General features: G+C 43.1%; 1 protein-coding gene across 2 annotated transcripts in view; it reads right to left on the bottom strand.

Annotated features, from left to right (window-relative positions):
* The window catches only part of ZNF710 (zinc finger protein 710), a 135,466-nt gene that overhangs the window by 8,808 nt on the left and 99,354 nt on the right, over window positions 1-27,304 (bottom strand). For both annotated transcript variants that reach the window (XM_075342800.1, XM_075342799.1), the window contains 3 exons: window positions 9,681-11,165; window positions 6,325-6,516; window positions 2,521-2,695 (listed from right to left, as the gene is read on the bottom strand). In XM_075342800.1, the coding sequence (XP_075198915.1) occupies window positions 2,521-2,695; window positions 6,325-6,516; window positions 9,681-11,147 (1,834 nt within the window). In that variant the 5' untranslated portion in view covers window positions 11,148-11,165. The remainder of the gene's footprint in view (window positions 1-2,520; window positions 2,696-6,324; window positions 6,517-9,680; window positions 11,166-27,304) is intronic.

The following is a 27,304-nucleotide window of genomic DNA, read 5'->3' on the forward strand; positions in this document are numbered from 1 at the left end:
TGATATCCAAGACAACTTGGGTAAATTAAGAATCATCCAGTAGTGGGTTGTGGAGAGCGGAGAAGATGAACAGATAAGGGTATATCGGGACACATCAGCAACTTCGGAAATACCTAGGGTTGACACAGGTTTTAACGACTTACCAAAGAGCAGTCTGGAATTTTAAGTTGGGACAATATCCCCTATTATGTTTTATTCTGTCAGAGGAATGTTCTTATTTTGTAACCATGAAGGTCTTTGTTATGTTTATAAAAATTGAAAAAATTTAATAAAAACATTTGGAAAAAAAAAAAGGAATAAAATTACAGCTGACACACTTCCTTTATATTTTATGTAAAAAAACAACCCCAAATTATAGTTTTTCACCTTTTACATGTTTAAATTTTACAAAAAAATTAATGCAAAAGTTTGGGCACCCTACATAGTTAGTAGCACCCCTTTGGCAAGTATCACAACTTGTAAACAATTCTTGTTTCAGGGATTTTTGTCTATTCCTGCTTGGATAAGTCTTCCAGTTCTGTGAGATTCCTGGGTCGTTGCATGCACTGCTGTTTTGAGGATTAGCCACAGATTTTCAACGATGTTCAGATCAGGGGACTGTGAGGGCCATTGTAAAACCTTCAGCTTGCAGCTTTTGAGGTCGTCTATTGTGATTTTTGATGTCTGTTTAAGATTATTATCCATTTGTAGAAGCCATTCTTCTTCCAACTTCAGCTTTTTTTTTTTTACATATGTTATGTTAGCATCAAGAATTTGTTGACATTTCATTGAATTCATTCTTCCCTCTATCCGTGAAAGGTTCCCCATGCCATTGGCTGCAACACAACCCCAAAGAATGGATCCACCTCTATTTTTAATGGTTGGCGACGTGTTCCTTTTCCTGAAATTCTGTGGCCTTTTTTTCTCCACACATACCTTTGATCATTGTGGCCAAAGAGTTTTATTTCAACCTTATTGGTCCAAAAGGACTTGTTTCCAAAATACATACATTTTTTAGTTTTGTTCTTTTCCATACTTCTGACTCTGAATTTTATGGTGTGGGACGCAGGAGACATTTTCTTATGATGACTCTTCCATGAAGGCCATATTTGTGCAGGTGTCTCTGAACAGTAGAACAATGTACAACAACTCCAGAATCTGTTAAATCTTCCTGAAGGTTGTTTGCATTCAGGTGAGGTTTCTGGTTTGCCTCTCTAGCAATCCTACTAGCAGCACTCACAGAAATATAGCTTGGTCTCCCGGCCCAATCTCGGCCTCTACTGTTCCTATTACCGGCCATTTCTTAATTACATTTCAAACTAAGGAAAGGGCTTCTTGAAAATGCTTCACTATCTTCTTATATCTGTCTCCTGCTTTGTGGGCCTCCACCATTCAGAGTGCTAGGCAGCTGCGTAGAAAAACCTATGGCTGCAGCTCTCTGGCACAAGGTTAGGGAAAACCATGTGATGCAAATATCACAATCTTATATAAACCCAACTTTCTCGAACGATGATATTGAGTAAGCCATAACACTAATAAGCTAATTAAAGTCTGAAACCTTGGCCAGAATCATCATAGCACACAAATCTCTAAGGGTGCTTAAACATTTGCCTCAGACCATTTTCCTTTTTGTAATTTTTAAAATGTAAAGGATGAATTTTTATATATATATATTTATATAATAAATATATATATATATATATATATACACATACATACATACATACATGTATACATTTTATATATATATATATATATAAACACACGCACACACACAGTATTTATATACACAAACACACACACACGTGTATATATTATATATATTATCTATATATTTTTTTTAAATACAAAGGAAATGTGTCTTCTTTAACTTTATGCCTTTTAGGGATCATTTCTTCTTCAAATTGCTTAACCGCTCACAAACAGTGATTTTGACCAGGGGTGATCAAACGTTTACATGCCACTGTAGCAGGGGTGCATTTCTAAAATTATCTCTGCACAGGAATATATTTTTTAAATCACAACCAATTGTGGAACTTATTATTATTAAAAGATCTATTGATTAAAATGAACTTTATTTGTGGGAAAATCCCTTTAAGTCTTTACTACTTCATATAAGAGATAAAATACAAAACAGGTGTAAATATACAGAGATGGCACTAAGGCTCTCTATACACGGTGGCTTACACTTATAGATTCATTTTTCCAGCGTATTCACTAAGGTTGCATTCACAAGAAGGAGTTCACCTTTTCTTTAAAGGGATTGTCCAGAATATTTATATAATTTGACAGTAATCCTTACAGTGTGCAAGGTGCTCACTGTTAGGATTTCACTGCAACTACATTGCAACATCCCGATGCTCATCATTTCCCTACTTATATGTGATTTGCATATCCTCTCCTGACCACATTATCTTCTGCTTTTCTCAGTTGAATAACTATCAACTTTAAAGTGAAAAGTAACTTTTCCGGTGGTGATGGTGGTGTTGACTTTTGTATTGTTGGAGTTGACTATTACTTTTACAAGATTTGCATTCTAACCTTGGTTTTCTAAACTGATGTCCATCACCCCGTGTTTAACCTTCATGTGACGACTGAGGTTGCCTTTCAGGTTGAACTTGCTGGAACAATACGGGCATTTAAAGGGCTTGTATCCTGCATGAAGGTGCATGTGACCCAGCAAATTATACATTCGGTTGAAAGATTTTCCGCACACCTAGTAAAGAAAGAATAACAATAGATTATCTATAGAATGCAGATCCTGTACTATGGACTGTACTATATAACTGGAAGCAAAATTAGACACATTACAATGAATTTGCCCATCCTGAAAGAATAGTGGAGCCACACGCGTCATACACAGCCAGGGTCTTATCTTTTTCTTACTCCATCAGATGTTTGCAGATGAGGATTTTCCAGTGATATATTTGTATATGTACAATGTTGTCTGCCATCTGTAGTCTGGGACCAGAGGACCTAAATGTTAAATCTTGACCCAGAGCAGACATTATCTATCACAAGACTAAAGCCCACTTTTACACGCTACGATATCGTTACTGATATCGCTAGCGAGCGTACCCGCCCCTGTTGGTTGTGCGTCATGGGCAAATCGCTGCCCGTGGCGCACAACATCGTTAACACCCGTCACACGGACTTACCTTTCCTGCAACGTCGCTGTGGCCGGCGATCCGCCTCCTTTCTAAGGGGGCGGTTTGTGCGGTGTTACAGCGATGTCACACGGCAGCCGTCCAATAGCAGAGGAGGGGCGGAGATGAGCGGCCGGAACATACTGCCCACCTCCTTCCTTCCTCATTGCCGGTGGACGCAGGTAAGGAGATGTTCGTCGTTCCTGCGGTGTCACACATAGCGATGTGTGACACCGCAGAAACGAGGAACAACCGGCGGCATGCACCACCAACAATATTATGAAAAGGAGTAACGTGTCAATGATCAACAATTTTTGACGTTTTTGCGATCGTTGATCATCGCTCCTTGGTGTCACACGCTGCGATGTCGCTAACAACGTCGGATGTGCGTCACTATCAACGTGACCCCGACGATATATCATTACCGATGTCGCAGCGTGTAAAGCATCCTTAAGTGCAGTCCACAGTTATCTGGTCAGACATACTGTTACACCAAATATGGTTGACCAACCCTTAAAAAAAAAAAAAAAAAAAAAAAGATCCTCCCCTAGATTTCCTTAGATAAGTGGTGGCTTTGTCTGCTGAAGACAGTAAGGGGTACTTTGCAAGCCGATGGTAGCGATGCCGAGCGCGATAGTCCCCACCCCCGTCGCAGCTGCGATATCTTGTGATAGCTGCCGTAGCGAACATTATCACTACGGCAGCTTCACATGCACTCACCTGCCCTGCGATGTTGCTCTGGCCGGTGAACCGCCTCCTTCCTAAGGGGGCGGGTCGTTCGGCGTCACAGCGAAGTCACATGGCAGGCGGCCAATAGAAGCAGAGGGGCGGAGATTAGCGGGACGTAAACATCCCGCCCACCTCCTTCCTTCCTCATTGCAGCCGGGACGCAGGTAGCAGATGTTCCTCACTACTTCGGCTTCATACACAGCGATGTGTGCTGCCGCAGGAACGAGGAACAACATCGTACCTATCGCTGCAGCGACATTATGGAAATGGCCGACACTACACAGATCACCGATCATACAATTTCGACACTTTTGCGCTCATTAATCGTATTAAAAAGGATTTACATACTGCGATGTCGACAACGACGCCGGATGTGCGTCACTTTCGATTTGACCTCACCGACATCGCAGCTGCGATGTCGTAGTGTGCAAAGTACCCCTAAGAGCTCTACCACAAATATGGCCTCTGAATAGTTATGGTAATTCTGATAAGTGGCAGAAGGGGCTATTCGAGTCACACTCAAATATTTTGCAGTGCATTGAATTACTTTTTTTGCTTGTGCTAATGTCTAAATTCAGCTTTCCACAGTTATATTGCTGAGAATGCAGCTTTTAGGCAATGAAGGCATTTTTTATGGGAGGGTGAACGTATAAAAAAGGCCTTTTTTTTTTTCCACCTTTTGGGACATTTTACAAACGGGAGACAAACCCTTTAAAGAGAATCTAAATCAGATATAAGCGTTTTCAGAATAAGCGGCCATGTGTCTACACGAAGATTAACACTACTTTTGGCCATTTTATTACTAGTATCCTGTATTATTTTACTTATTTTCCCATTGCAGGCTCTGTCTGCTATAATGTCTCCTATACACAAAACACATGCAAAGTGGTATTACAGACAGAAGCTGCAAAGTCATAAGGGTATGTTCACACGCGGCATCTTTTTTTTTTTTTTTTAACCACAAAAGATGCAGCGTTTGTCCCAAAAACACACTGTGGCAAAAACGTGTTTTTCCCAATGTGATTATTAAGTCAAATCTATTGACTAGAGGGCTCAAAAATGCTGGAAAAATGCAAAAAGAAAGGACACACTGCATCTTCAAAAACGCAGCCAACATGCAGCCAACAAAAGATGCCCAGTGTGGACAGCAAAAGAGAAATCTCAGATTTATTGGGGGAAGGATCTACATGCACTTAGATGCATCTTTGGGACCTCAAAAACGCACCAAAAGCGCAGCAAAAAAATGCCCTGTGTGAACTTAGTATCAGTAGTACTGAGCAGTGTAGCTGTAACTCCAGCACTGGAATAGACTAAATCTGCTGGATCTGTTCCCTGCCTCTCACCACTCCTCTCACCTCCTTTGCCACCCCCTACACGTACATAGGCTGTGTATCCTGATGCCACACTGCGCTGGAAGCCTATCTTGTCTTGCGCAAGGCAGATTTTAATTTATTTAGATTTTACAGTATAAGAAGAGTTCAGAAATCGGGGGGGGGGGGGCACAGAAAAAGTGACTCATACATAGAAAAAGAAGATAAGATATATTACAGTTTCTTATATTCACTTGTAATACTGAATTATGCAGAGTTTGATGAAAGTAGCTCCCATTTAGGGCTTCTGATCAGCTCTGAAAAGAGAAACCCTGCATAGGCATAATAACATATTAACATATGGTAGGGGTGATTAAAGTGTCCGGTCCCTTATGCCATCCAAGTCTGCAAGATTCCCATTTGCATGTCAAAATTCCCTTTCTTACCCGCCCTGTATAACATCATTTTCTAAAATCAACATGTAAAAAAGGCATTTAGTACTTTATTTTTTCGTATACAAATTACACCGCTGTGGGGTGATGATATGATTTCAATGAATCCGCATTGTAGGCAGCTCCTGAAAATCTTGCACATGCACGCGGCTTATTTCCACAGCATCAGTGTGCCTCTCAAGCTGAATCTTCACGTCAGAGAGGCACACTGCACATGATCGAAATACAGCTTCTGCACATCCGATCATATACAGTGCCCCTCTCTGAGTGTGTATGCCCGGCCTGAGAGGCACACTGATGCTGCCAAAATGCGCCATGTGCATGTGCAAAATGTCCAGGAGCTGCGATGACTCCGGCTCATGGAAATCATGTTATCACACCCACAAGGGCATTGTAACATGGAAAGAGGGACGACTAGTCTGGGAAAACAAAGCCCCTTTACCTAGTCAACGCCCTAATTTGCATATGAAAAACAGAGGTGATAACATTTTTTTTTTTTTTACACACTGATTTTAGAGAATGAGGTTATACAGAGATGTTAGGAAGGGAATTTTGATGTGTAAATGTGACGGCTGACCTGGGTGGCACAAGGGACCCGACAGGTTCCCTTTAAGCAAATTCCATTGCCATTAAAACAGTAAATGTGCTATCGTTAACCAGTAAAAATATCTTGGCTTACAATGGGCCACTACTTAGCCTGGCTTGTACCTTGCATTTGAACGGCTTCACAGGGGAGTGCACTATCATATGGGTCTTCAGCGTTTGCTTCTGTACAAAGGTCTTAAAGCAGATATGGCACTGGAATGGGCGAACACTGGCATGTATCAGCATGTGGCGCTTCATGTTGGCATGCAGAGTGAATTCCCGCCCACATACCTCACATTTAAACTCCTTTACTCCCTGGAATAAATAGAAAATACAGATTATGAGTGACATGGATTCACAGTCAACATGAGTAAATGATGTGGCTAAATGCTGCCTCACATGCCAGTCTCTTAGAATGGTTATACAGGGTGTATTTGGGTATCAATGACTAAAGATAGCAGCGGTAAGAGACCTGCATTTAGGTAGTTGTCAATAATTCCCACCAACAGTTTGTGGCGAATCTGGTTACAAGGGTCATCACCTACACACATGGTCCCGGGTGACTACACCACAGCACTCATGTATCTGCACCTATCAGTGGAAGTTAGGGACCATAAGATCTCCCAACTAGTAGGACAAGGTGACGCCTCACACCCTTCATTGCTGGTCACTTCCTTCTGAAGCAATACAAATTAAAATAATTTGTGGCTCTTTCTTTAGGACTTCAAGATCACAACTACCTGAAGATATCTCCTGACATGTCCCAAAATATAAGCAAAGCCAAAAATCCAATATTCTATAGCTCTGTACATGCCAACAACACTGCCACCATTTAATTGGCACAGTTCTATTCATGACCAACAAAATATGGGATCTACAGGAGAAATAAGTATAAAAATCATCTTAACACATTTTTCTGTGTGCCAATCATAAAAACAAAAATATAGTGTCCTATCAATTAGTAGTTTTTCAAAATACAGGTCAAGTAAAGATGCAAGTGTGCAAGGCTAAGTGTAAGGATTACATAGGAAGCTTAGTCCTGTGTCTCGCCCTACTGGAATAGCCCTAATGGGTAGCCAAGCTGCCCCCTTCAAATGGGGACCTGACACAGGAACCAATCCTTCACTTGCCCCAATGCTACAATCCCAGTTATTGCAGATATTCCCAATCTCCTAAATCATAGGGGTCCTAGAAGTAGATACTGATTATGTGTTACCTCTGCTGGACACTAGAGAGAGCCAGACAGCAAGAGAGAAGGATAACTGAGCCACCAAAGAACAAAAACCGGAGGCATTTCTTAGGAAACGAGGCATAAGAGTTCTATTGCTAGACAAAAATCTAACATACAAGCCATTGCTCTATAAACATGGGTTAGGAGGGAGACCAGACAATTCCTAAATATTTATAGAGTATCATATAAGACATGCCGTGCTATAGGCTAATGGATTTATGTTTATTTCAGATCCTATGGGTGTTTCCCTTAAGTCAAATTCAGCAATGCACTGTAAGTATATATGTCAAATATAAGACCACATGTTTCTGTTGGTCCTAAACAATGTCCTTATATTAACATGAATATTTCTTCAACATTAAAATTGCAGCACCTAAAAGAAAAAGTCGTAGAATTATGGAAACCACAGGATCAATAGATGCACTAATGATATACAAATGAAGAAAAACATCAAACATTTTCTAAACATCTCCATATATTCAGAATTGAGTATGAGCGGCACATGCAGAAGTGACACACACTTACATGCTTTGGCTGCTATTAATAAAGGCATTAGTGGTTGTCTGAGGAATGCACTTGAGCAAATCATCAAGATACACTGCTGGCAGCGCCCATTGCATTTGCCACCTAATCATGACCCAGACTGAAGACAACTCCGGAGATACACTTAGTAGTACACTTAAGGTACCGTCACACAGTCAGACGCTCCAGTGATCCCACCAGCAACCTGACCTGGCAGAGATCGCTGGAGCATGGCTACACGGGTTGCTGGTGAGCTGTCACACAGGCAGATCTCACCAGCAACCAGTGACCAGCCCCCAGCCAGCAGCGACACGTGGAAGCAATGCTGCACTTGGTAACTAAGGTAAATATCGGGTAACCAACCTGATATTTACCTTGGTTACCAGCGCACACCGCTTAGCGCTGGCTCCCTGCACTCCTAGCCAGAGTACACATCGGGTTAATTACCCGATGTGTACTCCGGCGATGTGTGCAGGGAGCAGGGAGCTGGAACTGACAGCGTGAGAGCGGCGACGCTGGTAACGAAGGTAAATATCGGGTAACCAAGGAAAGGGCTTCTTGGTTACCCAATATTTACATTGGTTACCAGAGTCCGCAGAAGCCGGCTCCCTGCTCACTGCACATTTAGTTGTTGCTCTGTTGCTGTCACACACAGCGATCTGTGCTTCACAGCGGGAGAGCAACAACTAAAAAATGGTCCAGGACATTCAGCAACAACCGGCGACCTCACAGCAGGGGCCAGGTTGTTGCTGGATGTCACACACAGCTACATCGCTAGCAGCATCGCTGTTATGTCACAAAAGTCGTGCCTCAGCAGCGATGTTGCTAGCGATGTTGCTTAGTGAGACGGTACCTTTTAGATTAAGCAGGCAGGGTACAGCATTAGGAGCCTGAAATTGTTGTGTCGATGATGGGCTTGGTATGTGACTCCTCTACTCTTCATTTCATGTGTACAAGACTGTTTACACAAACTATCAGAAGGCACTGAAAAACATTGGGCTACAAGCCAGACATCCAACTATATGTGATCCATAGACCTCATGCCACCACTCTCAAAAGCTATCATGGTCCAATGCAAAACGGCAATAGAAGTCAGAATGGAGGTCTATCTTCTTCAGTGATGAGTTCTGCTTTTGTGTTGGACGTAATGATAGTTAGAAAGTAGTGAGACGACCACATGGGCAATGCCATGAAGATGTCTTCATGATGGATTGCGATTGTATCTCATGAACCGTTTTTCCAACATGACAACACCAGGCCGCATGTTGCTCCTGCTTCTATGAGCAGCATGGCCTCAATGTGCTACCATGGCCTGCAGGGTCTTCAGACTTGTCTCCTATCAAGCACATCAGGGATGTCAATGGTTGTGAGCAGATTTTTATGATTTGCATGCCCAAGTAAAGCCAGAACTTTCCTCAAACAACAATTAGTAACCTCAATGATAGCTTGATAAGAAGGTGCTTTAAGGCATGTATTTCTGCACATGGCGCTAATACTGAATAAATTGAGATGTTTTTAAAAATCTGTTTGCATATTTTCACCATTTGCATATCATTAGCATGTCCATTGATCCTGTGTTTTTCCAAATTTCACAATAATTTTTCTTGATGTTGCAATTTTAATGTTGAGGAGTGTATACATAACTGACGTGAGATCGCCTGAGGCACATTAAACTCTGGTAAATATATACATTTCAATGAACAGTATCACAGAGAGAATACAATACCTTGTGTGTAAGTGAATGCTGCTTGAGATGATGGATTTGGCTGAACTCCATGCCACACTCCTTACAGACAAATGGCCGCACATTCTGATGCTTCAGCATATGGTTCTGGAGCTGACTGCGATAATGGAAGGACTTGTTGCACTCCATACACTGATACATTGTGGGTCCTTGGTGGGAAGAGATGTGACGTTTCAACTGTGTTAATGTAGCAAAGTCCAATCCACATTCAACACAGACATGGCATCTGCCGTTTTCATGCTTTACTTCATGAGCTTTGAGTTCGCTGGGGTAGGCAAAGCCCCGGCCACAAAAGCGGCAGCTGTAAGGTTTGATATCTGTGTGGAGCAGCATGTGTCTCTTCAGGTGGCTGGTCTGTGTAAAGGCTTTGTTGCACACCTCACACTTGTGTGGCCGTGTCCCTTGGTGTGTGAGGAGATGAGTTTGTAAATGACTTGGCTGCTTGAAGAGTTTGTTGCAGTGAGGGCATGAATGGGGTTTGATGCCACTGTGCCCCAAGATGTGTGTGACCAGGTTGTACTTTGAGGTATAGGACTTCTCACACATTCGGCATTGCCATCGTTTCTGACGATCACCTGCCTCCACCAGGTAAGAATCATCAATTTGTACATTTATATCCAATCTGTCCAATTGAGCCTTTTTGTTGCGTTCAATAGTTTCAGCTGTATCAGTTTCATGTTCATTGGGTTCAGGCCAAATAAAGCTTTGCACGTTGTCCTCTGTCTTGGGTGATCCAACTATTGGGCTTCTACCATCACTAGTTTGCATTAAGCTAGGCCCAAAATTACACTGCTTTTGCATATTGTCTAAGCTGGAGTTCCCAGGGATCATTGGCATGGGTGGAAGAGGGTAGGGATTCTGTATGGGGTGCTGTAACACACGTCGATACTCAGTGTCCACATCATGTCGAGATCTTTCTCTAAAGTGACGAAACCTCTTTGGCTTTCTATGGAACGAACTGAGGTCAATCATCTTCATAGAAGTGTTTTGTACAGTGTCATCGCTAGGCTGCTCCTGAGTATCTTGTGATACCATTTCTTCGCTTTCACTGTCTTCACTTTTGGCTCCTATTGTGATCTGGCAGATCTCTACCGGATCCGTCTCCTCTTCAAGTTTTTCACATTTAATTTTTGGAATTACTCGAACTGGAAGCCGTTTCTTCCGTTTTGGATGTTTTTCTGAATCCAAAGCCTCATCTTCTGGTGGTTCAGCTGCAACCTTTCCCCCAGTGTTTAGGTAGTTGTCACCTTCTGGCTGCTCAGCCTCAATAGGTTCATGATCTGAGAGGTCACTCCTGGAGGCAGGGAAAATGCCACTTGGGCTAATTGTGGCCCCAAAAAGCTCATTGTCTGATACCAGGCCCAAAACAGCAGCCTGCGCTAGAGACAGCACCACCACGGCATCCGTCTGTGTACCAAAGTCAGTGAACCGTTCCATATTACATACCATCAGAATGGCATGCCCTCCCTATGGAAAAAGAGAAGAATGTAAAAAAACACTGTCAAGAAAATTACTATCTTTATCATCAGTCAGTGATGTTTTGATCTATATCTACACTGGAATAGGGCGTGTAATCCAGTATGCTAAGAAATGGTCAACAATATTGGGGTTTTTTTCAACAGACTTCTATTAACCAGAGCGACTACAAAGAATTTCTATACCCATTACACACATTATATACCCTGCACACTAAATTTAATGTGAAAGGTTTCCTTTTCCCTAGTGAGACAGAGAAATGGAAAACATGCTGCAGAATCCTACAGATAATGGATTATGGAGAGACCCAAAACTGTGAATCCAGCTTACCTTCATAAACGGATCATACAGCCTTAATAGTTGGTGGCTGAATGAGCCGTTCCTCCTAAACCCCTTAGAGATGCACACTCATCAGGGGCAAAGTTTGAATGTATTCTTTATGGGGACACTGTTGAAAGCAGCTATCAAACACCTCTGGAGGAGGCTTATCTTTCTAAAGGGTTTTTTTTTTAACTAAATACATATATTACAGTGGAGAGTGACATGCCTTACATTCCAGTGTAAGGAGACTTATAGGCCATGCAATGCTCCTCTGGGAAATTAAATATGCAAATTGTGACTTCAGAGCGGAAGAGGACTTGCACGGTAGTACCAACTATTGGCAGTAACAATCCTGAAAATCAATATTGACCCATTAACAAGTCTTACCATATGACTTAGGATAAAAGTCAGGGTCATTAAAGGGAATCTGTCAGGTCCCATATGCGTCCAAACCTATAAGCAGGGTGATGTGTGGCCTAGAAACCCCTTCCTACCCATCCCTGTGTTGTAATATTATGTAATAAGAATGTATAAAAATATGTTTTATTACTTATATGTTCCCTATGTAAATGATCAGAGGGTCTACTCCCCTGGGCTTCGCATCGCCCCGTGGGTGTGATACCATGGATTTACATGAGTGACGTCACCGTTGCTCCTTAAGATCCCGCACGTGCGCGCTTTCCAATCCTGCAGCCTTGTTATCCGGGGGCTTGCTTCTCGGCTTCAGACATGCTCTGCACATGGTCGGAATCGCAGCAGTCTTCTGAGCATGCGCAGTTTGCGTCTGAAGCCGAGAAGCAAGCACCCGGATAACAAGGCTGCGGCAATGGCAAGCGCACACGCGCGGGATCTCAAGGATTGCCGGTGACATTGCTCATGTAAATCCATAGTATCACGCCCACAGGGGTGTGATACCACGGAAACCATGCAAACGCCTACAGGGCGATGCGACACCCAGGGGACTAGCCCCTCTGATCATTTACATAGGGAACATGCAAGTAAGAAAACTTAGTTTTATACATTCTTATTACACAATATTACAACACAGGGATGGGTAGTAAGGGGTTACTAGACCAGACATCACCCTGCTTGTAGGTTAGAACACATATGGGACCTGACCGGTTCCTTTTAAAAAGGATTGCTATTGACTTTCAGGATTGCTACTTCCAATAGGTGGCACTAGTGTTCAAGGCCTCTTCCTCCATGAAGAGACATATTAAGACATATGAAGAGGCATATTGGAGGACAGGAAGAACAGCAGTATAGGACCTAACTACAAGACAGTAGAAACTACAGAACTTACGACTTCTGATCCTTCCCAAAGAACATGACAGATGGGTAAATACATGGTCTTCCGCACAGTAATTCAAAGACATATTCATTTTCAATGAGTCAGGACCCAAATATTAACAGCTGCTTTAATTGTAAGAAAACACTGCACAACCTATTGGACTCCAAAAGAAGACGGCTGGTGTAATGGAAAAGGGATCTGTAAGGAAAAGACACAGCGTTCCAGACATTATCCCTGGATAACTGCTAATTCCAAGGGTCCAGTAATAGGCTTTAGATGTCAGTAAGATATTAGGATGGCGCCGATACTAATGAGGTCCCCAAATGAGAAACACTTTGACTCCAGTTGAAAAATTGTTGTATTTTTAATAACTAAATGGTAAAGACCAGGTACCCCTCCTCATGTATCCGTATTCCCCTCTACTCCTTCCTGCATCGGCTCTGTGCTCCAGGCAACACAATAGGTAAGGGCCGGGGCAATCATTCCTACAATTCTGTTTACAGGAAAATGTAGATTATGGAGACTTTTTACTTTGCATTTAACTTTGTGCTGAAATTTAGCAGCGAGCTCCAATACACTGACCTGTAACTAGCTGTATACCTGTGTGAGCGTCACAAGACCAGGGAAATGTTAGTCAAAATATCCTTTAATTCTGAGAAGCAGAGATTGTATTGGTAACGCATGGTTTTCACAGATAGTGAACTACATAATACATGATAATGAATAAACCATATTCTCTAAAACCTGAAAGGCGTTTTTCAGACAAAAAAAAAAAAAAAATTCCTACCCATAGAATATGTCTGGTTTTGCAGGACATCCTCATGTAGTGAATGTGTTTAATACACTACAGTTCAAAAGTTTAGGGTCACTTAGATATTTCCTTATTTTTTAACCCCTTCAGCCCCCGGGCACTTTCTGTTTTTGCGTTTTTGTTTTTTGCTCCCCTTCTTCCGAGAGCCTAACATTTTTATTTTTCCGCCAATCTTGCCATATGAGGGCTTGTTTTTTGCGGGACAAGTTGTACTTTTAAATGAAAGCAAAAGTTTTACCATATGGTGTACTGGAAAACAGCGAAAAAATTCCAAGTGTGGAAAAACTGCAAAAAAAAGTGTGATGGCACAATAGTTTTTGGGATGTTGTATTCACGGTGTTCACTATATGGTAAAACTAATGTGTGGGTATGATGCCTGAGGTCGGTGCAAATTTGTAGACCCCAAACATGTATAGGTTTACTTGTATCTAAAGGGTTAAAAAAAATTCACAAGCTTGTCCAATAAAAGTGGCGGACGTTTTGCACCATTTTCCGAAACCCGTAGCGTTTTCATTTTTTGGGATCTATGGCTCAGTGACTGCTTATTTTTTGCGTCTCGAGGTTACGTTTCTAATGGTACCATTTTTGCGCAGATGATATGTTTTGATCGCCAGTTATTGCATTTTGCGTAAAACTTGCAGCGACCAAAAAACGTAATTTTGGCGTTTGGAATTTTTTTGCCACTACGCAGTTTACTGATCAGATTAATTGATTTTATATTTTGATAGATCGGGCATTTCTGAACGTGGCAATACCAAATATGTGTATATTTATTTTTTTTTAACCCTTTAATTTTCAATGGGGTGAAAGGGGGGTGATTTGAACTTTTAGGTTTTTTTAATTTTTTAAAACTTTTTTTTATTTTACTAGTCCCCTAGGGGGCTATAGCGATCAGCAATCCGATTGGTCTTATCTATCTGCTGATCACAGCTATACAGCTGTAAACAGCAGATACAGTCACTTCCTGCTTCACTGGCCTCCGGGCTGGGTGAAAACGAAAGTGAAACGTCGAAGCTGCAGGCGTCATCACATGACCCTGTGCTGCCATGGCAACCACCGAAAGTCACGTGATCACTCACACGTGACTTCCGGTGGGGGCGGCGGTAAGTGAAAATCTTCACCGCGCCTATATACATCTCGCTGCCAGACTTTGGCAGCAAGATGTAAGGGGTTAATGTTACGGGTGGAAGCGATTCCACTCGTAACATGCAGGCACACATGTCAGCTGTTGAAAACAGCTGATATGTGCGCGGATCGCTGCATCCTGATCGCGGCAGGGGGTGGGGCTTAACGGCACACTATCCATGACGGATAGATCCAAAGGTCGTGAAAGGGTTAAAGAAAAGCACATTTTTTTTTCCAATGAAGCGAACATTAAACAAAAATACACTCTATACATTGTTAATGTGGTAAATTACTATTCTAGCTGCAAACGTCTGGTTTTGAATGCAACATCTACATAGGTGTATAGAGGCCCATTTCCAACAACCACCACTTCAGTGTTCTAATGGTACATTGTGTTTGCTAACTGTGTTAGAAGGTTAATAGATGTTTAGAAATCCCTTGAAAACGCTTGTGCAAGTATGTTAGCACAGCTGAAATCAGTGTTGCTGATTAGAGAAGCTATAAAACTGACCTTTCTTTGAGCTAGTTGAGAATCTGGAGCATTATATTTGTAGGTTCCATTAAACTCTCAAAATGGCGAGAAAAAGAGAACTTTCATGTGAAATTCAACAGTCTATTCTTGTTCTTCGAAATTAAGGATATTTCATGCGAGAAATTGCCAAGAAACTGAAGATTTCCTACAACGGTGTATACTACTCCCTTCAGAGGAGAGCATAAACAGGATCTAACCAGAGTAGAAAGAGAAGTGGGAGGCCCCGCTGCACAACTGAGCAACAAGACAAGTACATTAGTGTCTCTAGTTCGAGGAATCGACGCCTCACAGGTCCTCAACTGGCAGCTTCATTAAATAGTACCTGCAAAATGCCAGTGTCAATGTCTACAGTGAAGAAGCGACTCCAGGATGCTGGCCTCCAGGGCAGAGTGGCAAAGAAAAAGCCATATCTGAGACTGGGTAATTAATGGAAAAAATTAATATGGGCAAAAGAACACAGGCATTGGACAAAGGAGGATTGGAAAAAAGTGTTATGGACAGACAAATCAAAGTTTGAGGTGTTTGGATCACACAGAAGAACATTTGTGAGATGCAGAACAACTGAAAAGATGTTGGAAGACTGCCTAACGCCATCTGTCAAGCATGGTGGAAGTAATGTGGTGGTCTGGGGTTGCTTTGGTGCTGGTAAAGTGGGAGATTTGTACAAGGTAAAAGGGATTTTAAATAAGGAAGGCCATCACTCCATTTTGCAACGCCATGCCATAACCTGTGGACAGCGTTTGACTGGAGCTAATTTCATCCTACAACAGGACAATGACCCGAAGCACACCTCCAAATTATGCATGAACTATTTAGGGAAGAAGCAGGCAGCTGGTATTCTATCTGTAATGGAGTGGCAGCCCAGTCACCAGATCTCAACCCTATTGAGCTGTTGTGGGAGCGGCTTGACCGTATGGTACGCAAAAAGGGCCCATCAAGTCAATCCAACTTGTGGGAGGGGCTTCTGGAAGCATGGGGTGAAATATCTCCAGATACCTCCGCAAATTAACAGCTAGAATGCCAAAGGTCTGCAAAGCTGGAATTTGCTGCAAAGGAGCATTTTGTGACGAAAGCAAAAAGTTTAAAGGAGAAAATTATTATTTCAAGTAAAAATCATTATTTCTAACCAAGTCAATGTCTGGACTATATTTTCTATTCATTATGCAACTCAATTGATAAATAAAAGTATACTTTTTCATGGAAAAGACAAAATTGTCTGGGTGACCCCAAACTTTTGAACTGTAGTGTGTGTTTTTTCACCTTGGGTGAGGCTTTTAAAAATACAGCATGTCAAACCTTCTTAGGCTGGAAACACATCTATGAGAGTAAAATCGGTCCGACTGGGCTGAAAAAAACTCGGCTGATTTTAGTTCACGTTAGGTCCGAGTGCAACGCAAGTGCGATGCATTTTCTGAATAAATTAATGATTTTACTAGCGTGTGTAATGCGTGTGTAATGCGTGTGTAATGCGTATTTTTCACTATGTCATCTGCCATTCAGCTCTGCTACATGGCCGCTGACAGCAGACACAGACAGCCATGTAGCAGAGCTGAATGGCAGATGACAGCAGACACAGACAGAGCCGCACGATCAGAATGAACTAGGGTGAACTTCACCTGACTTCATTGTCATGCTGCGGCTCTGTCTGTGCCGCGTCCTGATTAGCGGTCACCAGTGAAGGACTCACAGGTGACCGCTAATCCCCTGAGTGACTGAAGTTAGCAGCCCTCTCTCATACTCACCGATCCCCGATGCGGCGCTGCATGGCATTCACACTGCTCCGGCGGCTTTTACTATTTTGAAAAAGCCGGCCGCTCATTAAACAATCTCGTATTCCCTGTTTTCCCCGCCCACAGGCGCCTATGATTGGTTGCAGTGAGACACGCCCCCACGCTGAGTGACAGGTGTCTCACTGCACCCAATCACAGCAGCCGGTGGGCGTGTCTATACTGTGCAGTGAAATAAATAATTAAATAATTAAAAAAACCGGCGTGCGGTCCCACCCAATTTTAAAACCAGCCAGATAAAGCCATACGGCTGAAGGCTGGTATTCTCAGGATGGGGAGCGCCACGTTATGGGGAGCCCCCCAGCCTAACAATATCAGTCAGCAGCCGCCCAGAATTGCCACATACATTAGATGCGACAGTTCTGGGACTGTACCCGACTCTTCCCGATTTGCCCTGGTGCTTTGGCAATCGGGGTAATAAGGAGTTAATAACAGCCCATAGCTGCCACTAAATCCTCGATTAATCATGTCAGGCGTCTCCCCGAGATACCTTTCATGATTAATCTGTAAGTTATAGAAAATAAACACACACACCTGAAAAAATCATTTATTAGAAATAAAAAACACTAACAAATTCCCTGGTTCACCACTTTAATAAGCCCCAAAAAGCCCTCCATGTCCGGCGTAATCCAGGATGGTCCAGCGTCGCTTCCAGCTCTGCTGCATGGAGGTGACCGGAGCTGCAGAATACAACGCAGCTCCTGTCAGCTCCACGCAGCAACTGAAGACAGCCGCGCGATCAGTTGAGCTGTCACTGAGGTTACCTGCTGTCACTGGATACAGCGGTGGCTGACAGCGGGTAACCTCAGTGACAGCTCAGCTGATCGCGCTATTCCCAAGTGCAGATTGTAACGTTTAATTTGAAGGTTTGAACAAAAATATCTGATAGAAATTGTAGGAATTGTACACATTACTTTACAAACACTCCACATTTTAGGAGGTCAAAAGTAATTGGACAAATAAACCAAACCCAAACAAAATATTTTTATTTTCAATATTTTGTTGCGAATCCTTTGGAGGCAATCACTGCCTTAAGTCTGGAACCCATGGACATCACCAAACGCTGGGTTTCCTCCTTCTTAATGCTTTGCCAGGCCTTTACAGCCGTAGCCTTCAGGTCTTGCTTGTTTGTGGGTCTTTCCGTCTTAAGTCTGGATTTGAGCAAGTGAAATGCATGCTCAATTGGGTTAAGATCTGGTGATTGACTTGGCCATTGCAGAATGTTCCACTTTTTTGCACTCATGAACTCCTGGGTAGCTTTGGCTGTATGCTTGGGGTCATTGTCCATCTGTACTATGAAGCGCCGTCCGATCAACTTTCCGGCATTTGGCTGAATCTGGGCTGAAAGTATATCCCGGTACACTTCAGAATTCATCCGGCTACTCTTGTCTGCTGTTATGTCATCAATAAACACAAGTGACCCAGTGCCATTGAAAGCCATGCATGCCCTTGCCATCACGTTGCCTCCACCATGTTTTACAGAGGATGTGGTGTGCCTTGGATCATGTGCCGTTCCCTTTCTTCTCCAAACTTTTTTCTTCCCATCATTCTGGTACAGGTTGATCTTTGTCTCATCTGTCCATAGAATACTTTTCCAGAACTGAGCTGGCTTCATGAGGTGTTTTTCAGCAAATTTAACTCTGGCCTGTCTATTTTTGGAATTGATGAATGGTTTGCATCTAGATGTGAACCCTTTGTATTTACTTTCATGGAGTCTTCTCTTTACTGTTGACTTAGAGACAGATACACCTACTTCACTGAGAGTGTTCTGGACTTCAGTTGATGTTGTGAACGGGCTCTTCTTCACCAAAGAAAGTATGCGGCGATCATCCACCACTGTTGTCATCCGTGGACGCCCAGGCCTTTTTGAGTTCCCAAGCTCACCAGTCAATTCCTTTTTTCTCAGAATGTACCCGACTGTAGATTTTGCTACTCCAAGCATGTCTGCTATCTCTCTGATGGATTTTTTCTTTTTTTTCAGCCTCAGGATGTTCTGCTTCACCTCAATTGAGAGTTCCTTAGACCGCATGTTGTCTGGTCACAGCAACAGCTTCCAAATGCAAAACCACACACCTGTAATCAACCCCAGACCTTTTAACTACTTCATTGATTACAGGTTAACAAGGGAGACACCTTCAGAGTTAATTGCAGCCCTTAGAGTCCCTTGTCCAATTACTTTTGGTCCCTTGAAAAAGAGCAGGCTATGCATTACAGAGCTATGATTCCTAAACCCTTTCTCCGATTTGGATGTGAAAACTCTCATATTGCAGCTGGGAGTGTGCACTTTCAGCCCATATTATATACATAATTGTATTTCTGAACATGTTTTTGTAAACAGCTAAAATAACAAAACTTGTGTCACTGTCCAAATATTTCTGGACCTAACTGTATATATATATATAAATATATTATATGTATATATATATATATATATATATATATATATATATATATATATATATATATATATATATATATATATATATATATATATACACACATATACATACACATACATACATGCATACATACACACATATATACATATAAACACGTATACACACACACGCATACAAATATACATATACACACACACACATACATATATGTAATTAAGAAAGGACGCTAGGTCTAGGGAATACTATATGCATAGAAACAACCAATTTATTCCCAAATTATTTTTTTTTATTATAAGATGTATATAGATTTTTTTTGATACCACACCATTTAGTGAAATATAACAAAGTGATTGGCGATTGTGGGCTATTTAAATCCCCTTCTGACATGCAGATCCATGATGCTTCTGAGGACGGTGGTATATTATCACTACAGGATTTCTCTGTGATGCTACTGCTCTGAATAAGAACGGCGCCATGGATCTGCATGTCTGACATCCTTTTCCTGACAAGTAGGTGTTATAATTAGTGTTGAGCGGACCCGGATCCGCACGGTTTGAGAGCCCGATCCGAGTCCAACCAGTACGATCTCTCGATCTCGATCACTCTCTCTCTCTCGTCCCAGATCCATCTCCCCATTGATTTACATGGACGCGTATTCCGGATCGGATCCGGACTTCTGCGGCAACCCGATCCGGATCCACCGGACCCGGATTATAACCGATCCGCTCAACCCTAGTTATAATCTTTCTTTGTGAAAATCTTCTCCACGTGTTTGGTGTAACTTTATGGTGATCTCTATGTTTACCTGATTGCTGATAAGACTATACTTACTTTCCTAGCCTCCTGATGAACCACATGATATGTGGGGAAACGCATTGAGGTGGAGATCTTATTAAATCTATAAATGATGGTCGGCGGTTCATCCTCTTGACAGTGGGACTGGATATCAAAGCCTTGTGACCTATCTGGATTCAACTCGATTGCACTACCTAAGTGATTTTTATATCCATGCACTAGTGTGCCTGAAAAATTTAGAATCTTAAAGTTAAGTCTGATCTGGTGTGATTATTGTCCCTTTTGTGTGAACTTATATTGTACACTATCTAATGAATTGTATCAATTTGTCAGATAATCTGAATGTAAACCCTGTTCTTGATATTCAAGACCAGGGGTGATCAAAAAATTGGTCTAATCCGAGATGAATTGATGCTTTGTTATATTTCACTAAATGGTGTGGTATCAAAAAAATATACACACACACACACACATTATGCACATGAAATAAAACAAATCATATATATTATTCATTCCAATGAACACGTTTTGACACAGTGGTTAGGAAAAGCTAAGTAGGTGGTTAACATTTAACTCTGTAAAGTGCACCACGGAGAGGATGGCTGATCTGGAGACCCAATAAAAGTTTAATCGGTTTACTGATCTGTCATGCAACTTGAGCTCTATGCAAGTACAGGAGACGTGTGCATGTCACCTACTACATATAGCCCAGTACACAAATACAGCCACTGGCTCTACTATAGGAGAGATCGGATCAGAGACGTAGCCGAGAAGCCAGCAGATAGCGTTCTCCAGGCATTGTGCCATTAGTCACTAGGTGAAAAGAACTTGAATTTACAAATTTACATCCCTTGCAGACCAGTGAGGACTTGACAATTGTATCACTTCTTCATAGAAACCCTACACTTCTGATATTGGCAGTTTTCTGAGGTTGTACACTTAAAGCGAGTCTGTCACATTGATAATGTAGCCCACACCGGCTACCTGAGTGAGAAGCCCAGAGAGAGCAAAGATATATCCTATAACTGAGTATAACAGAACCTACAGTTGAAACCAGAAGTTCACATACACTATAAAGAGTGTATAAAGAGACATCTGCATGTTTTTCTCACTATCTGACATGAAATTACAATAAACCTTTCCCGTTTTAGGTCAATTAGGAACCAAAATTATTTATAATTGCCAAACGTCAGAATAATGAGAGAGAACAAATGTTTTAAAGGCATTTTTATTACTTTCTGCCAAAAGTCAAAAGCTTACATACATTTCATTAGTATTTGGTACCATTGCCCTTAAACATTTTGGATATCCTTCCACAAGCTTCTCATAATGGTTGGTAGGAATTTGGGTCCATTCCTCCTGACAGAACTGGTGTAACTGAGCCATGTTTGTAGGGTGTCTTGTTCGCACCTGCCTTTCCAGCTTTGCCCATAAATTTTCAATAGGTTTGAGATCAGGGCTTTCTGATGGCCACTCCAAAGCATTAACTTTGTTATCCTAAAGCCACCTTGTAACCAGTTTGGGAGTATGGTTCAGGTGATTGTCCATTTAAAAGAACCATTTCCAGCCAAGCTGTAAGTTCCTGGCTAAGGGCTTGAGATGTTGCTTTTGTATTGCCACACCACATAATCTTCTTTCGTCATGATGCCACCTATTTTGTGAAGTGCACTAGTCCTCCTACAGCAAAACAACCCCACAACATGATCCTGACACTCCCCCTCCCCCCGGTTTCACAGTTTGAATGGTGTTCTTAGAGGCTTCAAAGTTTCTATCGTTTTCCGCCAAACATAGCAATGGTCATTATGGCCAAACAGTTCAATTTTAGCTTCATCAGTCCACAGGACAGGTCTCCAAAAATGTGTTCCTGTGTGCATTTGCAAACATTAATTTGGCTTTTTTTATGTTTCTTTTAAAGTAATAGCTTCTTTCTGGCAGAGTGGCCTTTCAGCCCATGTTGATACAGTACTCGTTTCACTGTGGATAATGACACGATCTTAGCAGCATCTTCACATGGATTTCAGTTGCTGCCTGGAGCTGACAGAGAGCGGCGGTGTTCTACGGCCGCTTCATGTAGCAGGGCTGGATCCATCGCGGAACCTCGTGTGGATTACGCCAGATCTGGAGGGGTGTTTGGGGATTAATAAAGTGGTGAAAGAGGGTGTTTTTTTTATCTTTTATTCCAAATAAAACATTTTTTCGGGTGTATGTGTTTATTTACTTTCACTTATAGGTGAAATCATTGTGGGTGTCTCATAGACGCCTGCCATGATTAACCTAGGACTTAGTGGCAGCTATGGGCTGCTGCCATTAACTCCTTATTACCTCGATTTCCACCGCACCAGTGCAATTCGGGATGAGCCGGGTACAGTCCCGGGACTGTCGCATCTAATGAATGCAGCAATTCCGGGCGGCTGCTGGCTGATATTGTTAGGCTGGGGGGCTCCCCATAACGTGGGGCTCCCTATCCTGAGAATACCAGCCTTCAGCCGTGTGACTTTACCTTGGCTGGTATCAAAATTAGGGAGGAACGCACACCGTTTTTTTAAATTATTTATTGTACTGCACGATATAGACACGCCCACTGGCCGCTGTGATTTGCTGCAATGAGACAGCTGTCACTCAGCGTGGGGGCGGATCTGACTGCAACCAAAGTCGCCGGTCAGCGGGGGAAGCAGTGAATACTAGATGGAATAATGAGCTGTCGGCATTTTCAAAAGAGGAAAAGCCGCCAGAGCTTTGTGACAACTGTGCAGCGTCGCGCCCGTGATCGGTGAGTATGAAAGAGGGGGTGAGAGGGGGGAGAGAGACCAGGAGTGAATTTAAACGATTTAGATAGTTCTGCTGGACATGCTGAGCATGCTCACTAGAACGTGACTGAATCAGTCAGCAGATTCCGCAGCTTAGCGCATAGCGGCGGAATCCGCCACCATAGACAATCATTAGACACCTTGGCAGATTCCAACGGAATCCGTCAAGGTGTGTTATTTTAACTATTCAAAAAACACTACATGTAGCGTTCCCTCCGCTCGATGCTGCATCAAAATAACGACGCAGCGTCGTCCAGCAAATGTAACGCAGACACTTGCGTTACAGTGCGTCGTCAATACAAGTCTATGGAGAATAGCGCACTGCGTTAACGAACTGCGCTATTCTCCATAGCGGCGGATTGCGCTGAACGCAAGTGTGAAAGCGGACTAATAAAAATGCCTTAAAACATTCTCTCTCATTCCATTTATTTTGGCATTTGGCAAATATAAATAATTTTGGTTCCTAATTGACCTAGAACAGGAAAGGTTGATTCTGATTTCATGTCAGATAGTGAGAAAAACATGTAGATGTGTCTTTTTAGATAGTGTATGGAAACTTCAGGTTTCAACTTTATATCTAATGCTGTTCAGCCCCTGCTGTGTTATAGCGTGCTGGCTGCAGTTTCAATTGCATCTTCAATGTGACAGGTTCCCTCTAACATTGGCGTGCGGGTATGTTTTATCCGGAGGAAGGGACAGCTACAGCCCTACATATGTGTATATGACTTGACACCCTTAATATTATTTAATTTAATTTTATTGAATGAAAATAATCCTGGTGTTTGGTTTATATTCCCAGTTTTTCTTCATACTTCCTTATACAAAAGCACAGTCAAGCATAAAAGCATTCGGCTAGTTTCACACTTGCGTTGGATGGAATCCGTAGCATTGCGTTGTGTGACGCATGCAACGGATGCGTTGCATATAGTGGCACAACGCAATGCTACGGATTGTACAAAATAACGGAAAGCTTTTTTTCTTTTCTTCTTACAGTTTACCGGCAGCTGACTATTGTGAACGATCAGCTGATCGCTCTTAATAGCCGGCGGCCGAGCGCTCTCACATGCCGGCAGCCGAGCGCTCAGCTGAGTGCCCTGACATGCCTGCGGCCGAGCGCTCAGCTAAGCGCCCTGACATGCCTGCGGCCGAGCGCTCAGCTGAGTGCCCTGACATGCCGGCAGATCAGCTGAGCGCCCAGACATGCCGGCGGCCGAGCGTTCAGCTGAGTGCCCTGACATGCCGGCGGATCAGCTGAGTGCCCTGACATGCCGGCGGCCGAGCGCTCAGCTGGGCGCCCTGACATGCCGGCGGCCGAGCGCTCAGCTGAGTGCCCTGACATGCCGGCAGATCAGCTGAGCGCCCAGACATGCCGGCGGCCGAGCGCTCAGCTGGGCGCACAGACATGCCGGCGGCCGAGCGTTCAGCTGAGTGCCCTGACATGCCGGCGGATCAGCTGAGTGCCCTGACATGCTGGCGGCCGAGCGCTCAGCTGGGCGCCCTGACATGCCGGCGGCCGAGCGCTCAGCTGAGTGCCCTGACATGCCGGTGGATCAGCTGAGCGCCCTGACATGCCGGCGGCCGAGCGCTCAGCTGAACGTTCGTCCACCGAGAAATAAAATAAAGTTTGTGATAAAAAAAAAAAAAAAGAGCATGCGCAGTGAAAAATAAAGGTTTCCGCTGCTCAAAAAAACGTTACATGCAGCGTTCCATCCACCCGACGCTCACTGACGGTCAGCGTCAAAACAACTGATGCGCTGCGGGGCGGATGCAATTCAAGACCATCCGTTGCTATCCGTAGCTAATAGAAGTCTATGAGGAATATAACGGTTTCCTGTAACGGTTACCGTAATTCCTCAAGGCTGAGGCTAGCAATGGATCCCGTCCAACGCAAGTGTGAAACTAGCCTTCCAGCCACGTTTGAGGGGAATGAAGCTTTGAAACCCAAGAACTGGGCTCTATATCTCTCCGTCCTGGATGGAGCATAGGTGCGCTTGGTCACTCCACTCATTAACAATGGGACTAAAGGAAGAAAATTCAGCACAGCGGTCGGACACCAAGTAATGAGTAAGTTTTCCCCTATTGATGCCTTAATTAAAGGGGTTATTACCAAAAATGTAAGAAAACCTCATGCAGCATTGATCTAAATGGAGACCGCCGCCACTGTGAGTCAGACAAGACATCCTTCTTTTGACAAGAGAATTGAATAAAATTGATTACCTATCAGGAGAATATTATTATTATGACTACAGAACCTGTCAAGGAGTCAGATATATTAGGAAGCAAGTGAACAATCTGATCCATAATTTATGAAAGCAAGAAAACTGGACAGGGCAAAGGTTAGGATCTGGTGACTTTGGCAGGGTTCATATTGTAACATCTTGCTGCCTATATCAGAGCATTCCCAAAATGTAAAATCTTAGGGTGTTTCTGTACAGCTTGTGCAAAAGTGGTACAAAAAAGGGCAACTTGTGAACCCATGATGTGTAAGGCCCCTTTCACACATCAGTTTTTTACCGTCAGTCACAATCCGTCGAATTTTGAAAACAACTGATCCAGCGACTGATGCCGCTGGATGCGTTTTTTTTCTCATTGACTTGTATTAGCGACGGATGGCCTTACTTTTCATCCGTGTTTCGACAGATCCGTCATAAATTGCTTGTCAGGCGGATGGTAACAACAAAGTAACGTTTTTTGTCTACATCGAAAAATCGTTACTTTGTTCGTTGCCGTCCGTCGTTTGATAGAGTGGAAGCCTATGGGCGCAGGATCCGTTGTCATCCGTCAAATGACGGAATGCGGCGACGGATTCCATTTTTTTTTACTGAGCATGCTCCATTTTACGGTATTTAGTATCAAATAGCCAGCCAGTCGAATCTGTACAAAAATGGACCCGTCACATACGTTTTTCCACAATCTACGACGGATCCATTAATCCATCAAGCCAACAGATTGTGACTGACGGCAAAACACTGATGTGTGAAAGGGGCATAAGCCCAAGACTCGCTAATAAACATTCAGGGAAGAAGATTAGACTATCCGGGCCTGATAGTTAAAAATGCTAGTATAGTACAAAATACTGGTAAAGTTAATGGTGGTTGTGATCGAAAAGGGGTCACTATACAGTGCTACTTGAGCATCAGACCTGGACCATTGAGTAAAAGATGGTGGCAGCCATGCATGCTTGTAACCTACCCAGAAAAGGGGTGGCCCCAGGATGAAGAAGGGAAAAAAGCCAGTGTGATTACTTAGTGGCAGTGGCCTTTTTCATCAGGATAACGCTCACATCTGTGTATAATAAATCAGTCTGATTTTCATCCAGAAAAGTTGGATGAGTGAAATCCGTTTGGTATTTCGTATGTCATGTCAGTGCTATGCGAGTGTGCAATTTTCTCGCCTAGCATCCATATACCATGCGGTTTTTTTTTCTCAGCAGCTGATATTGAACAATCATTTACAGGACCATTTATATTGTTCTGTGCTACAAAATAGTAATGTATCTGTAAAAAACAGATGCCACTAGGATGGTCTTGGTGGTGTCTGATTTCTTTTTCTCACACCCATAGACATGCATTGGCGAGTCTGCGCCGTTTTAGGAGACCATATTCAGCATGATTCACAGCAAAAAAGAGCCACAATCTTTTAACCTGCCCAGGAAAAAGAAACACATTTTTTTACAGGATGCAGATAAGCCCATTAATGTAGGTCTTGTAAACTAGGGTCTCCGTTCCTGTGGGAGGCACTTATATAGCGCTGGGCAGCTGCCTAGTCTAAAGCGGGCTGTACACACAGCGATATCGCTAGCGATGTCGCTGGTGAAAGCACCCGCCCCCGTCGGTTGTGCATCACGGGCAAATCGCTGCCCGTGTCGCACAACACTGTTAGTCCCTGTCACAGATACTTACCTGCCTAGCGACGTCGCTGTGGCCGGTGAACCGCCTCCTTTCTAAGGGGGTGGTTCATTCGGCGTCACTAAGCGGCCGCCCAATAGAAGCGGAGGGGCGGAGATGAGCGGGCCGAACATCCCGCCACCTCCTTCCTTCCTCATTGCGGGCGGCCGCAGGTAAGGTGAGGTTCCTCGTTCCTGCGGTGTCACACATAGCGATGTGTGTTGACGCAGGAACGATGAACAACCTGCGTCCTGCAACAGCAATGATAATCGGGAAAGGAACAACCGGACAAAGATAAACGATTAGGTGAGTAATTTTGATCGTTAACGGTCGTTCCTGCGTTTCACACGCAACAACATCGCTAATGAGGCCGGA

The sequence above is a fragment of the Anomaloglossus baeobatrachus genome, chromosome 4 (genome assembly GCF_048569485.1).
Source record: "Anomaloglossus baeobatrachus isolate aAnoBae1 chromosome 4, aAnoBae1.hap1, whole genome shotgun sequence".
Taxonomy (NCBI): domain Eukaryota; kingdom Metazoa; phylum Chordata; class Amphibia; order Anura; family Aromobatidae; genus Anomaloglossus; species Anomaloglossus baeobatrachus.